The 16,830-nt window shown below is 38.6% G+C and overlaps 1 protein-coding gene across 2 annotated transcripts in view; it reads right to left on the reverse strand.

Annotated features, from left to right (window-relative positions):
- The window catches only part of SARNP (SAP domain containing ribonucleoprotein), a 360,966-nt gene that overhangs the window by 73,471 nt on the left and 270,665 nt on the right, over positions 1-16,830 (reverse strand). Inside the window, exon 9 of one of the 2 annotated variants that reach the window (XM_053708128.1) lies at positions 9,779-9,847. The exons of the other annotated variant lie outside the window; for it this stretch is intronic. Coding sequence (XP_053564103.1) covers positions 9,779-9,847 — 69 coding nt within the window. The remainder of the gene's footprint in view (positions 1-9,778; positions 9,848-16,830) is intronic. 2 annotated transcript variants of the gene reach the window in all.

The following is a 16,830-nucleotide window of genomic DNA, read 5'->3' on the forward strand; positions in this document are numbered from 1 at the left end:
TATCTAGCTAACTCTTTGAACTCTCCCCAGCAGAGGTATTATCTGAAACCTCTATGCAAGCGGATACTTCAGTCTTGAATAAAAACAGAGGAGATAAATCAGTATTAATAGCCTGACAGACTCCCCGATTATCATATAACAATTCCCATTCAGACATAACTGAGTCACAATGAGATTCAGAAATACCAGAACTATGAAGAAGGCAAATCAGAGCTGAAAAAAAGATAAGCAGGCTTGAATGACCACGGAAGTACTAAAGCATCCACCTTATGTGGATCCCTGGACCACGCAAAGTACCTGGGAAGTTTGTTGTTGAAACGAGAGGCCATCAGATCTATCTCTGGTAGGCCCCAAAGGTCCACTATCAGACGGAATACCTCCTGATGAAGAAACCTTTCCCCTGGATGAAGAGACTGACGACTGAGAGTCTGCTTCCCGATTGATCACACCTGGAATATGAACGGCAGAAATCAGACAAGAGTTGGTTTCTGCCCAGGAAAGAATTTGAAACACTTTTATAGTCAGGGAACGGCAAGTTCCCCCTTGATGATTAACATAAGATACTGCTTTAACATTGTCTGACTGGAAACAGAGATAAGACTCCATTTTCAAAAGAAGCCATGCTTGAGGAGCCCTGAAAACAGCACAGAGTTCTAAAATATTGATTGGAAGCCTCGTCTCCTGAGGAATCCAAACCCTTGTGCTGTCAGAGACCCACAAATTGCTCCCCAACCTAAAAGACTTGTATCTGTGGTGATCACAGACCAGATAGGACAAGCAAAAGAAGCCACCTGAATAATGAACTGATTATTCAGCCTCCAAGCCAGAGACCGACTTGTACTGGAATCTAAAAACATCCTTTGAGATATTTGAGAATAATCTCTGCTCCATTGGCGCAACATAAAAATCTGAAGAGACCTCATGTGAAACTGAGCAAAGGAGATTGCAATCATGAGAACCAAAACTTCCATATACACTGAGCAACTGTAGGGAAAGAGAGAGACTGAAGGTTCAGACAAGCTGACAGCATTTTCACTCTTCTCTGATCTGTAAGAGAAAGACTCGTGGACACAATCTATCTAGAAACCAAGGAAATAAATACTTGTTTGAGGAAACAATGAACTCTTTGGAAAATTGATCCTCTAACCATGATTTTGAAGAAACAACAAACCAGTTTGGTATGAGATTCTGCTAAAGGAAAAAAAAAAAAAGAGAAAAAAAACTTGAACCAAAATATTGTCCAGGGAAGGAAACTCTGCAACACCCTGAGTTCCGATTACAGACAAAAGGGCACCCAGAATCTTGGTAAATATCCTTGGAGCTGTAGATATGGAAGAGCAACAAACAGATAATGTATTTCCAGAAAAGCAAAGCTCAGAAACTGATTATGTTCTGGGTGAATAGGAACATGAAGGTAAACATCCTTTAAATCTATTGTGGACATAAACTGACCTTGCTGAACAAAAAGATAGAATAGTCCTGATAGTTTTCATTCTGAAAGATGGAATCCTTACAAACTTGTATAGAGTCTTTAGATCTAAAACTGGTTATAAAATGCCTTCCTTCTTTAAAACAATGAAAAGATTTGAATAAAATCCCATCCCCTGTTCGAGTAAAGGAACTGGCACAATCCATCCCATTTCTTCCAGCTCTGAGACACACTGAAGAAAAGACTGAGCTTTACAGGAGTCTTTGGAACATTGGACAAAAAAAAAAACCTTCCTCTGGGAGGCCTTGATCTGAAACCTATCCGATAACCCTGAGAAACAATATTCTGAACCCAAGGATCTTGGACAGAATGAAACCAAGCTTATTGAAAAACCTTTAATCTGCCCCCTGCCAGAATATCTGGAACGGGGGGGGGGGCACCTTCATGCAGACTTGGAAACTGGGGTAGATTTCTTACCCTGCTTAGACTTATTCCAGTTGATAGTAGGTCTCCAGACGACACTGGAATTCCCTTGTTTATGAGAGGAGGCTATTTATGTTCCTTGTTCTGACGAAAGGAACGAAAATGAATGGAAGCCTTAAATTGTCCTTTGGATTTTTTTTATCCTGAGGAACAAAAAGCACCCTTACCACCAGTAACAGTAGAAATAATGAAATCTAGATCAGATCCAAAAAGTTTATTTCCTTAAAAAGAGAGACAACAGTCTAGATTTAGAAATCATATCAGAAATCCAGGATTTAAGTCACAAGGCCCTTCTGGAAAGAATAGACAGAGACATGCTTTTAACATTGATTTTCATAATATCAAATATAGCATCACCAATAAAAGAATTAGCAGGTTTGAGAAAATTCAATAAATTAGAGGTAGGAGTATTAGAAGAATACTTCTGAGCAAGGCTATCTAACCAATAGGAAGCAGTTGCAGCAGCATACTGCAAGAATATCTACCAGTACCTAAGATGGTAGTGACCAGTGGGAGGTGAAGGAGGGAAGAAAGCCTTTGGGAGGGATCATGTAGGGAGGGTTAACTCTACACTACAGCTAGAATTAACCTTACAAGCTACCTGATTAACCCCATTGACTGCTGGGAATAGAAGTGTGGTTGGCAGCTGCAATTAACAGCATTCTAATTACCAAAAACCAATGGCAAAGCCATGTATGCCTGCTATTTTTGATGGAAGGGGATCCCAGAGAAGCTTTTACAATTGTGTGTCATGACTGCACAAGAGGTATGTAAATAATTTCAGTGAGAAACCCAAAGTTTGTGAAAAAAAGTAATTTTTTTTTATTTAATATGATCGCATTTAGTGGCGAAATGGTGGCATAAAATATACAAAAAACATAATTTATGTAAGAACTTACCTGATAAATTCATTTCTTTCATATTAACAAGAGTCCATGAGCTAGTGACGTATGGGATATACATTCCTACCAGGAGGGGCAAAGTTTCCCAAACCTTAAAATGCCTATAAATACACCCCTCACCACACCCACAAATCAGTTTAACGAATAGCCAAGAAGTGGGGTGATAAGAAAAAGTGCGAAGCATATAAAATAAGGAATTGGAATAATTGTGCTTTATACAAAAAAATCATAACCACCACAAAAAAGGGTGGGCCTCATGGACTCTTGTTAATATGAAAGAAATGAATTTATCAGGTAAGTTCTTACATAAATTATGTTTTCTTTCATGTAATTAACAAGAGTCCATGAGCTAGTGACGTATGGGATAATGACTACCCAAGATGTGGATCTTTCCACACAAGAGTCACTAGAGAGGGAGGGATAAAATAAAGACAGCCAATTCCTGCTGAAAATAATCCACACCCAAAATAAAGTTTAACAAAAAACATAAGCAGAAGATTCAAACTGAAACCGCTGCCTGAAGAACTTTTCTACCAAAAACTGCTTCAGAAGAAGAAAATACATCAAAATGGTAGAATTTAGTAAAAGTATGCAAAGAAGACCAAGTTGCTGCTTTGCAGATCTGGTCAACCGAAGCTTCATTCCTAAACGCCCAGGAAGTAGATACTGACCTAGTAGAATGAGCTGTAATTCTTTGAGGCGGAGTTTTACCCGACTCAACATAGGCAAGATGAATTAAAGATTTCAACCAAGATGCCAAAGAAATGGCAGAAGCTTTCTGGCCTTTCCTAGAACCGGAAAAGATAACAAATAGACTAGAAGTCTTACGGAAAGATTTCGTAGCTTCAACATAATATTTCAAAGCTCTAACAACATCCAAAGAATGCAATGATTTCTCCTTAGAATTCTTAGGATTAGGACATAATGAAGGAACCACAATTTCTCTACTAATGTTGTTGGAATTCACAACTTTAGGTAAAAATTCAAAAGAAGTTCGCAACACCGCCTTATCCTGATGAAAAATCAGAAAAGGAGACTCACATGAAAGAGCAGATAATTCAGAAACTCTTCTAGCAGAAGAGATAGCCAAAAGGAACAAAACTTTCCAAGAAAGTAATTTAATGTCCAATGAATGCATAGGTTCAAACGGAGGAGCTTGAAGAGCTCCCAGAACCAAATTCAAACTCCAAGGAGGAGAAATTGACTTAATGACAGGTTTTATACGAACCAAAGCTTGTACAAAACAATGAATATCAGGAAGAATAGCAATCTTTCTGTGAAAAAGAACAGAAAGAGCAGAGATTTGTCCTTTCAAAGAACTTGCGGACAAACCCTTATCCAAACCATCCTGAAGAAATTGTAAAATTCTCGGTATTCTAAAAGAATGCCAAGAAAAATGATGAGAAAGACACCAAGAAATATAAGTCTTCCAGACTCTATAATATATCTCTCGAGATACAGATTTACGAGCCTGTAACATAGTATTAATCACGGAGTCAGAGAAACCTCTATGACCAAGAATCAAGCGTTCAATCTCCATACCTTTAAATTTAAGGATTTCAGATCCGGATGGAAAAAAGGACCTTGTGACAGAAGGTCTGGTCTTAACGGAAGAGTCCATGGCTGGCAAGATGCCATCCGGACAAGATCCGCATACCAAAACCTGTGAGGCCATGCCGGAGCTATTAGCAGAACAAACGAGCATTCCCTCAGAATCTTGGAGATTACTCTTGGAAGAAGAACTAGAGGCGGAAAGATATAGGCAGGATGATACTTCCAAGGAAGTGATAATGCATCCACTGCCTCCGCCTGAGGATCCCGGGATCTGGACAGATACCTGGGAAGTTTCTTGTTTAGATGAGAGGCCATCAGATCTATCTCTGGGAGCCCCCACAATTGAACAATCTGAAGAAATACCTCTGGGTGAAGAGACCATTCGCCCGGATGCAACGTTTGGCGACTGAGATAATCCGCTTCCCAATTGTCTACACCTGGGATATGAACCGCAGAGATTAGACAGGAGCTGGATTCCGCCCAAACCAAAATTCGAGATACTTCTTTCATAGCCAGAGGACTGTGAGTCCCTCCTTGATGATTGATGTATGCCACAGTTGTGACATTGTCTGTCTGAAAACAAATGAACGATTCTCTCTTCAGAAGAGGCCAAAACTGAAGAGCTCTGAAAATTGCACGGAGTTCCAAAATATTGATCGGTAATCTCACCTCCTGAGATTCCCAAACTCCTTGTGCCGTCAGAGATCCCCACACAGCTCCCCAACCTGTGAGACTTGCATCTGTTGAAATTACAGTCCAGGTCGGAAGAACAAAAGAAGCCCCCTGAATTAAACGATGGTGATCTGTCCACCACGTTAGAGAGTGTCGAACAATCGGTTTTAAAGATATTAATTGAGATATCTTCGTGTAATCCCTGCACCATTGGTTCAGCATACAGAGCTGAAGAGGTCGCATGTGAAAACGAGCAAAGGGGATCGCGTCCGATGCAGCAGTCATAAGACCTAGAATTTCCATGCATAAGGCTACCGAAGGGAATGATTGTGACTGAAGGTTTCGACAAGCTGTAATCAATTTTAGACGTCTCTTGTCTGTTAAAGACAGAGTCATGGACACTGAATCTATCTGGAAACCCAGAAAGGTTACCCTTGTTTGAGGAATCAAAGAACTTTTTAGTAAATTGATCCTCCAACCATGATCTTGAAGAAACAACACAAGTCGATTCGTATGAGACTCTGCTAAATGTAAAGACGGAGCAAGTACCAAGATATCGTCCAAATAAGGAAATACCACAATACCCTGTTCTCTGATTACAGACAGAAGGGCACCGAGAATCTTTGTGAAAATTCTTGGAGCTGTAGCAAGGCCAAACGGTAGAGCCACAAATTGGTAATGCTTGTCTAGAAAAGAGAATCTCAGGAACTGATAATAATCTGGATGAATCGGAATATGCAGATATGCATCCTGTAAATCTATTGTGGACATATAATTCCCTTGCTGAACAAAAGGCAATATAGTCCTTACAGTTACCATCTTGAACGTTGGTATCCTTACATAGCGATTCAATAATTTTAGATCCAGAACTGGTCTGAAGGAATTCTCCTTCTTTGGTACAATGAAGAGATTTGAATAAAACCCCATCCCCTGTTCCGGAACTGGAACTGGCATAATTACTCCAGCCAACTCTAGATCTGAAACACAATTCAGAAATGCTTGAGCTTTCACTGGATTTACTGGGACATGGGAAAGAAAAAATCTCTTTGCAGGAGGTCTCATCTTGAAACCAATTCTGTACCCTTCTGAAACAATGTTCTGAATCCAAAGATTGTGAACAGAATTGATCCAAATTTCTTTGAAAAAACGTAACCTGCCCCCTACCAGCGGAACTGGAATGAGGGCCGTACCTTCATGTGAACTTAGAAGCAGGCTTTGCCTTTCTAGCAGGCTTGGATTTATTCCAGACTGGAGATGGTTTCCAAACTGAAACTGCTCCTGAGGACGAAGGATCAGGCTTTTGTTCTTTGTTGAAACGAAAGGATCGAAAACGATTGTTAGCCCTGTTTTTACCTTTAGACTTTTTATCCTGTGGTAAAAAAGTTCCTTTCCCACCAGTAACAGTTGAAATAATAGAATCCAACTGAGAACCAAATAATTTGTTTCCCTGGAAAGAAATGGAAAGTAGAGTTGATTTAGAAGCCATATCAGCATTCCAAGTCTTAAGCCATAAAGCTCTTCTGGCTAAGATAGCCAGAGACATAAATCTAACATCAACTCTAATAATATCAAAAATGGCATCACAGATGAAATTATTAGCATGCTGGAGAAGAATAATAATATCATGAGAATCACGATTTGTTACTTGTTGCGCTAGAGTTTCCAACCAAAAAGTTGAAGCTGCAGCAACATCAGCCAATGATATAGCAGGTCTAAGAAGATTACCTGAACATAGATAAGCTTTTCTTAGAAAAGATTCAATTTTTCTATCTAAAGGATCCTTAAACGAGGTACCATCTGATGTAGGAATGGTAGTACGTTTAGCAAGGGTAGAAATAGCCCCATCAACTTTAGGGATTTTGTCCCAAAATTCTAACCTGTCAGGCGGAACAGGATATAATTGCTTAAAACGTTTAGAAGGAGTAAATGAATTACCCAATCTATCCCATTCCTTAGCAATTACTGCAGAAATAGCATTAGGAACAGGAAAGACTTCTGGAATAACCGCAGGAGCTTTAAAAACCTTATCTAAACGTATAGAATTAGTATCAAGAGGACTAGAATCCTCTATTTCTAAAGCAATTAGTACTTCTTTAAGTAAAGAGCGAATAAATTCCATCTTAAATAAATATGAAGATTTATCAGCATCAATCTCTGAGACAGAATCCTCTGAACCAGAAGAGTCCAAAGAATCAGAATGATGGTGTTCATTTAAAAATTCATCTGTAGAAAGAGAAGATTTAAAAGACTTTTTACGTTTACTAGAAGGAGAAATAACAGACAAAGCCTTCTTTATGGATTCAGAAACAAAATCTCTTATGTTATCAGGAACATTCTGCACCTTAGATGTTGAGGGAACTGCAACAGGCAATGGTACATCACTAAAGGAAATATTATCTGCATTAACAAGTTTGTCATGACATTTAATACAAACAACAGCTGGAGGAATAGCTACCAAAAGTTTACAGCAGATACACTTAGCTTTGGTAGATCCAGCAGGCAGAGGTTTTCCTGTAGTATCTTCTGGCTCAGATGCAACGTGAGACATCTTGCAATATGTAAGAGAAAAAACAACATATAAAGCAAAATAGATCAAATTCCTTATAAGACAGTTTCAGGAATGGGAAAAAAATGCCAAACATCAAGCTTCTAGCAACCAGAAGCAAATGAAAAAATGAGACTGAAATAATGTGGAGACAAAAGCGACGCCCATATTTTTTGGCGCCAAAAAAGACGCCCACATTATTTGGCGCCTAAATGCTTTTTGCGCCAAAAATGACGCAACATCCGGAACGCCGACATTTTTGGCGCAAAATAACGTCAAAAAATGACGCAACTTCCGGCGACACGTATGACGCCGGAAACGGAAATGAATTTTTGCGCCAAAAAAGTCCGCGCCAAAAATGACGCAATAAAATGAAGCATTTTCAGCCCCCGCGAGCCTAACAGCCCACAGGGAAAAAGTCAAATTTTTGAGGTAAGAAAAAATATGATAATTAAAGCATAATCCCAAATATGAAACTGACTGTCTGGAAATAAGGAAAGTTGAACATTCTGAGTCAAGGCAAATAAATGTTTGAATACATATATTTAGAACTTTATAAATAAAGTGCCCAACCATAGCTTAGAGTGTCACAGAAAATAAGACTTACTTACCCCAGGACACTCATCTACATGTTTGTAGAAAGCCAAACCAGTACTGAAACGAGAATCAGTAGAGGAAATGGTAAATATAAGAGTATATCGTCGATCTGAAAAGGGAGGTAAGAGATGAATCTCTACGACCGATAACAGAGAACCTTATGAAATAGACCCCGTAGAAGGAGATCACTGCATTCAATAGGCAATACTCTCCTCACATCCCTCTGACATTCACTGCACGCTGAGAGGAAAACCGGGCTCCAACTTGCTGCGGAGCGCATATCAACGTAGAATCTAGCACAAACTTACTTCACCACCTCCCTTGGAGGCAAAGTTTGTAAAAACTGATTTGTGGGTGTGGTGAGGGGTGTATTTATAGGCATTTTAAGGTTTGGGAAACTTTGCCCCTCCTGGTAGGAATGTATATCCCATACGTCACTAGCTCATGGACTCTTGTTAATTACATGAAAGAAATGGGCATAGATCAATACCTTGGGTTGTCTTCTTAAAAAAATATATATATATAGTTTTGACAGGTAAATAAAAAAACCCAAGGCTCTATTTTTGTTTAAATGGAGTGATAGCAAAAATGCTAAAAATGTTCTGCTATTTTGGGCAAGTTCTTCTCTGAAATGCAGGTAGTGAAGGGGTTGATCTACACTATAATTTTTTGGACTAGGGTAAGAGCATGCATACAATTGTCAAAATAAGTCGCCAACCCTCTTAAATCAGAATTTTGTGTATTTTTTAAAACTGTTTGACAGTGAAAGATGCTTTGTACCATAGTTCACTTTACATGTAGAGATGTCCGATTTATATTGTTAAACAGATATATAGGGTGTTGTGGATGTATAACAAATGTGTTACTATAAAGTTTAATTTAAATGTTCAGTAAATAAATGGCATGCTTTGGTTTTTCCCATGTATGCTATAGTAAATGAGAGATACAAAAAAAAAAAAAAAAAAAAAAAGGTTTTGTGCATTCATTGGGAATAATTTTCTTTTTAATTTTAAAAAATATGCAGCCACCAATAAGAAAATAGCAGCCAGTTGCTGACCCTACCGAGCGATGCTTTTCAGCAAAGGATACCTAAATAATGAAGCAAACTGGATAAAAAAAGTTAATTGGAAAGTTGTTTAAAATTGTATGCTCTATCAGACTCATGAAAGAAAGAAAAAAAAGTGTAGATTTGCATAATCAACAAATGTATGATAAAAAGACAATGCAATACCACTTAGTTGGAACTTCAAATGAGTAGATTTCTGACAAATTTCAAAGTCCATTTCCAATCCCCCTTAATCACGTGTCAGCCAGCAGTCAATCACAAATGCATATACGTATATTCTGTGAATTTTTGCACATGCTCAGTAGGAGCTGGCGACTTAAAAAGTGTAACTATAAAAAGACTGCACATTTTGTTAAAGGAAGTAAATTGGAAAGTGGTTTAAAATTGCATTCCCTACCTGAATCAGGAAAGTTTAATTTTGACTTGAGTGTCCCTTTAAGTGAAAATATCCACATTAAAGAAAATGGACATATTTTGTATTTGTTACACACATTAAAAGAACAAAACAATCAACGTGAAATTATCCTTACCTTTCGTGATAGAGGAGATACACTGAGGCCAAACCTCTGACCACGCTCCTTCAACTTATCTAAATTTACCTGTAACAAAGATTGTAGAAAGAAACAAGTATAAAACCAAATAAAAAGCAATCAATGTTTGAACATTGCTTCCACATATAGATGTAATAGAACAAGGATTTACTTATCCTGGAAGACATGAGAACAAGTTTCAAAATCTCAGTTCCAAGCTTCTATTTTGTTGTCTACGCTGCTAGGCACGCCCCCAGGCCTTTGTCAAAGGGGGAAGCTGCAGGGCACCACATATGGTAGAACATTCCATGCTGCTCTAACGATGTTAAGGGGTTAAATAACTAACTAAACATTTATATCTTACCTGATAAATTCCTTTCTTTCATGGTGATAAGAGTCCATGATCGATTACTCCTGGGAATTTACTTTCCTGCCACTAGGAGGAGGCCAAGATTCCCAAACCTCAGCGCTCTCTATTAAACCCTCCCTCCTCTATAGTAATCAGTCTGATGTATAGCCAAGCTGACAGGTAAGAATGAAAAAGAGCAAAATGAAATGGGAAAAAAAGCATATGCCAAATATATAAAAAAAATCAGGGTGGGGTCTCATGGACTCATCATAAAAGAAAGGAATTTATCAGGTAAAATATAAATGTTTTCTTTAAAAAAAAGGTGATAAGAGTATACAATCCATTACTCCTGGGAACTAATACCCAAGCAGTGGCAGAGGCCACGAGTAATGGATGAAAAAATGGAGATTAAGCATCCTTTAAGGAAAAACACACCCAAAAAACAGAAAAATTAAGATATACTTTTATAAATGCAGTTTAAAAACAGAAAACTGAGTCCTAGACAGATACAACTGCCGGAAGCACTTGCCTACAAAAAGCAGCTTCAGATGAAGCAAAAACCTCAAAATAATAGAATTTAGTAAAAGTATGCAAGGATTAACATTTTGCTGCCTTGCATATTCATTCCATAGAAGCCTCCTTCTTGAATGCCCAGGAAGTGGCTACAGAGCAAGAAGAATGAGCTAAGATACTCTTAGAAGTTCGAACAGCTTCTAAAAAAGCCATATGAATCAATTGCTTAATCAAAGAAGCCAGAACAACAGAAAATGCCTTCTGCCCCTTGTGCTTACCTGAAAAATAATCAAAATCAGGAGTTTGTCTGAAATCTTTAGAAAGTTAAAGGGACATAATACTCATCTGCTAAATCACTTGAAAATGATGCAGCATAACTGTAAAAAGCTGACAGGAAAATATCACCTGAGCATCTCTATGTAAAAAAGGAAGATATTTTACCTCATAATCTCCTCAGCTCAGCAGAGTAAGTTCTGTGTAAAAATTTATACTCAGCTGCTCCCAGCTGCAGGTAAAAAAAATTAAAAAAAAATGAAGAAATGAACAGCAGCCAATCAGCATCAGCAGTGCTGAGGTCATGAACAATTTTACTGTGATCTCATGAGATTTGACTTAACTCATGAGATTTCATTGTAAACGTCCCTAATCTGAATAGAAAAATAACATGAGAGTGCACGAGGCTCATCCTTTCAGCTGTCCCGGGACAGAAATACTAATATGCTGCTTAGAAATCCTTTGCAATGGGATGTGGCTACTAAGGAATTTTTGAGGTAAAATATCTTTCTTTTTTACATAGAGATGTTCAGGTGATATTTTCTAGTCAGCTTTTTACAGCTATGCTGCATCACTTTCAAGTGTTTCAACATTTGGGTATTATGGCCCTTTAAGATAATATTTCAGAGCCCGGACAACATCTGCGTTATAAAGAAGTCTTTTAGAAGAATTCTTAGGATCAAGTCAGAAGAAGCAACTTTAGGCAAAAAAATCTAAAGAAATTTTCAAAACTGCTTTATCCTTATGAAAAAGCAGATAAGGAGGTTCAGAAGAAGATACAACTCCTCAGACATTCTTCTAGCAGATTAAATAGCCAAAAGAAATAAAGCTTACCAGAAAATTATATATATATATATACACAGTTGCAAGAAAAAGTATGTGAACCCTTTGGAATGATATGGATTTCTGCACAAATTGGTCATAAAATGTGATCTGTTCATCATCTAAGTCACAACAATAGACAATCACAGTCTGCTTAAACTAATAACACACAAAGAATGAAATGTTGCCATGTTTTTATTGAACACACCATGTAAACATTCAGAGTGCAGGTGGAAAAAGTATGTGAACCCTTGGATTTAATAACTGGTTGAACCTCCTTTGGCAGCAATAACGTCAACCAAACGTTTCCTGTAGTTGCAGATCAGATGTGCACAATGGTCAGGAGTAATTCTTGACCATTCCTCTTTACAGAACTGTTTCAGTTCAGCAATATTCTTGGGATGTCTGGTGTGAATCGCTTTCTTGAGGTCATGCCACAGCATCTCAATCGGGTTGAGGTCAGGACTCTGACTGGGCCACTTCAGAAGGCGTATTTTCTTCTGTTTAAGCTATTCTGTTGTTGATTTACTTCTATGCTTTGGGTCATTGTCCTGTTGCAACACTCATCTTCTGTTGAGCTTCAGCTGGTAGACAGATGGCCTTAAGTTCTCCTGCAAAATGTCTTGATAAACTTGGGAATTCATTTTTCTTCGATGATAGCAATCCGTCCAGGCCCTGATGCAGCAAAGCAGCCCCAAATCAAGATGCCCCCACCACCATACTTCACAGTTGGAATGAGGTTTTGATGTTGGTGTGCTGTGCCTCTTTTTCACCACACATAGTGTTGTGTGTTTCTTCCAAACAACTCAACTTTGGTTTCATCTGCCCACAGAATATTTTGCCAGTACGGCTGTGGAACATCCAGGTGCTCTTGTGCAAACTGTAAACGTGCAGCAATGTTTTGTTTGGACAGCAGTGGCTTCCCCTGTGGTATCCTCCCATGAAATCCATTATTGTTTAGTGTTTTACGTATAGTAGATTTGCTAACAGGGATGTTAGCATTTGCCAGTGACTTTTGTAAGTCTTTAGCTGACACTCTAGGATTCTTCTTCACCTCATTGAGCAGTCTGCGCTGTGCTCTTGCAGTCATCTTTACAGGAAGGCCACTTCTAGGGAGAGTAGCAGCAGTGCTGAACTTTCTCCATTTATAAACAATTTGTCTTACCGTGGACTGATGAACAGCAAGGCTTTTGGAGATACTTTTATAACCCTTTCCAGCTTTATGCAAGTCAACAATTCTTAATCGTAGGTCTTCTGAGAGCTCTTTTGTGTGAGGCATCATTCACATCAGGCAATGCTTCTTGTGGAAAGCAAACCCAGAACTGGTGTGTGTTTTTTTTTTTTTTTTTTTTTTTAAACTGACTTTATTGAAAGAAAAAAGGCATTTTTGGTACAAAATGGGAGACGCAGCTCCCTTTGTGACAACATTCATGTCAGTGAGTTTTACATAATATCCAACAATAACCGAAAAAGGAATTAAACCTCGTTGTACTCTAGGATTGTGTAAGATATTACTATTAACTAGAGGTTAAAAGAAAAGGGAAAAAGGAGAGAGAAAAAGAGAGAAGAAAAGGAAAAAAAAGGGGGGGAGTGTGAAAGTGGGTCTACCCAAAGAAGGGTATCTGGGAAAGAAGAAGATGCTGCGTGACCTTGTCCACAAAAGCATATTGAGTTCAGTTTATAGAAAAATGTATATCTGTTTTAAGGTTAGTTAGTATATGAAAATGGGTTTGCTATAGTTTATTTAGGGATATAACTTATTAATAGAATCCGTCTCTAAATATTGATCCCATGTGGCACTAATCTCTGCATAAGTATCCATTTTATCGTTTACCATGTAGTAGTATTCTTCTAGATCTAGAAATTCCGAAACCCGGCGGGACCACATTTCTAATGTTGGGGCGGTTCTGCTTTTCCAATTTTTGGCTATTAAGTATTTGACACTGTTTGTCATAATATAAAATAATTTATAGTAGGGTTTATATTTTATTTTAGGTGGGTAACCTAGTAACCATATTAATGGGTCTAGGAGAAAAGTAGTCTCTAAAATTTTCTCCATCTCCGCTATGATGGTTCTCCAGAAAATTTGAATCGTGTTACACCACCACCACATGTGCGCCGCGTCACTGCCCTTGTGGCCGCAACGCCAGCATTGGTTTGGTCTATGGTTAAATAAGCGGTGGAGTTTTCGAGGGGTGAGGTACCACCTGTGGAGTAGTTTGAGGTTAATTTCCACTATTGAAAGTGAGATTGATGATTTAGTTATGTTCTGGAAGATGGATAAGCATTTTTGTGGGAGAACGATAACACCCAGATCATCTTCCCAACTCTCCATAAAAGGGGGTATATAGCCTGGTGGGTTAGTGGATAACAATTTATATATCTTTGAGAGAGTATGTGATAGGGGGGGAGTTCGGGTACAAAGCACTTCGAAGTTTGTTAAGGGTCTTAGCATGTTTCTATAGTGTTCATGGCGGATAATGTATTGATGTACACGATGGTAGTTATACCAGTTATGAAAGTATATGAATCCCTTTTCCACCAGCTCAGGTTGAGAGAGGATTTTCTCATTGGATGAAATCATATGTATAGTGAGATCGCGAATGTTGCTATTTGGTATGATGTGGCTGGTATTGGGTCCAAGTGAGAATTGGTTGTTATCAATGAGGGATGTTAATGGAGATGGCTTGGATGAGATATAGATGTTGTGGGACAGAGCATTTTCCCAAATAGCATAGGTTTCTATCACCATGGGTGGTATATGGGAATGAGTGTTTTTCGTTGTCTCCAACTTCCAGCATTGTCTCCCCAAGTGAGAGGTGTTAGATATTAGGTGTTCCAGGAGTACCCATCGCTTATGGTGATAGTGTATATGCCAGTCTACTATTCTTTGTAAAAAGATGGCTTGTCTATAAAGAGAGATGTTAGGTAGTCCAAGGCCGCCTTGGGATTTAGGGGATTGCATAATTTTAGCATTAATCCTCGGTCGTTTTCTGTGCCAAACAAAGTCACTAAATGCTTTCTGTAAGCTGGGGATATAACTTTTGGGCAAGGGTATTGGGAGTGCCTGAAGAACATATAATAATCTGGGAAAAATGTTCATCTTGATGACATTTATTCTGCCAGACCATGATAGTTTTTTTGATAACCATGATGAGAGGTCCCTAATAATATGTTTTTTGATCAGACCAAAGTTTTTCTCAAAAATTACTTCTGCCGAGGCTGCTAACTCTATTCCTAGGTAATGTAGAGACCGTCTACACCACGTAAAGGGGGTTATCTTTTTAACTTCCTGTAACGTGTTGTCATCTAGATTAATGTTAAGTGCTTCAGATTTGGTGGAGTTTATTTTAAAGTTGGAGAGCGAGTTGAATAGTTCAAATTCTTGTAATGGGGGGGGATAGATGTTTCTGGTTTAGTCAGAGAGAACAGTATGTCGTCCGCAAAAAGAGAAAGGACAAAGTCGTGTGTGTCAATCTTCACACCTGTAATGTGGGGGTTTTGCCTAATTTTGGTCGCAATAGTTTCAATAAAGCATGCAAATAGAAGGGGGGACAGCGGACAGCCCTGCCGGGTACCATTTGAGATGGCAAAGGATTTAGAAAGGGTTCCATTAATTAACAATTTAGCGTTAGGGTTTGAGTATAGGGAAAATATTCTATCTAGCATTTTAGGGCCAAAACCCATGTGGATCAGGGTAAGGCGCAGAAATTCCCAATCAACACGGTCAAAGGCCTTCTCTGCATCTATGGACAGTAAAACTGTCGGGACGTTCTTATCTTTTGCAAAGTGGATGAGATTTAAGGCCCTGACCGTGTTATCTTTGGACTCCCGTTGCGGGATAAACCCCACCTGGTCCCGATGGATTATATCTGATATGAGGCGGTTCACCCGGTTTGCTAAGACTTTTGCATAAATTTTTATATCAGAGTTTAAGAGTGAAATTGGTCTAAAGTGCGAGGGGTGATACAGGGGTTTGTTTGGTTTTGGAAGTAGTATAATATGAGCTTCTAAAGCTCTTGGAGATAATATTTTGACTTCATCTATATGTCGGAAAAAGTGGGTAAGCTGTGGCACCAATTCCTCCTGGAACAGTTTGTAGTACTTATTGCTAAATCCATCAGGACCAGGAGCCTTGCCACTTGGGAGATCTTTTAGAACCACCTTAATTTCCGTTGCTGATATGGGTTCCTCTAAATGGTCTTTTTGGGTGGGAGACAAATGAGGGAGACGGAGTGAAGACAGATATGTATTAATGGCATTGGTTTTTATCATCTGATCTGAAGGATTTAATTTGGAGATGTCTTTTAGGTTGTATAGTTTTTGGTAGAAATTCCTGAAAGTGTTTGAAATAGCCTTGGAAGAAAAGTGTTCTGTGTTCTTATCGTCTTTTATGCTCATAATATAGGATTTGTGTGCTTTTTGTTTAAGGTATCGTGCAAGGGACCGTCCAGCTTTGTTCCTCCCTTCTTAGTGTGTTTGTTGTAGTCTAAGTGATTGTCTTTTGTGTTCCTTATTATAGTGTGAGGATAATTTTTCTCGTTCAGCTTGTAATGCTAAAAGCAACGTGTGGTCAGATGGGGATTTTTTATGGTTTTGTTCTAAAACTTCTATATTAGATAGTAGGGATGCTAAGAAAGTACGCTTCTTCTTAAGAATAGCTGCCTTGATTCCCATAAGTTCTCCCCGTATCACGCATTTATGTGCTTCCCAGACATCGAAGGGGGAGATATCAGGGGATACGTTATTGGTGAAGTATTCTGTGATTAACTGTGAAATTTGCTGCTCTACTGAAGGGTCTAGTAAAAGATAATCATCCATTTTCCAAATAAAATCTTGTATGGGTTTGGTTGGCCACGTTAGGGTTCCTAAAACTGCTGCGTGATCTGACCAAGTCGTCGGGGCTATCTGTGAGGAGTGAAACAATGATAGACCTGTTACATCTGTGAAGATGTAATCGATCCTAGTGTAAAGTTTGTGGGGGTACGAATAGAATGTGTAATCGTATTTCTCAGGGTTAGATACCCTCCAGAGGTCGTGTACGCAGATTTTTTTAAGGCAATTGTTAGTGCGGGTAATTTGTGAGTCCGGTATC

The sequence above is a fragment of the Bombina bombina genome, chromosome 3, assembly GCF_027579735.1.
Source record: "Bombina bombina isolate aBomBom1 chromosome 3, aBomBom1.pri, whole genome shotgun sequence".
In the NCBI taxonomy this organism is placed as follows: domain Eukaryota; kingdom Metazoa; phylum Chordata; class Amphibia; order Anura; family Bombinatoridae; genus Bombina; species Bombina bombina.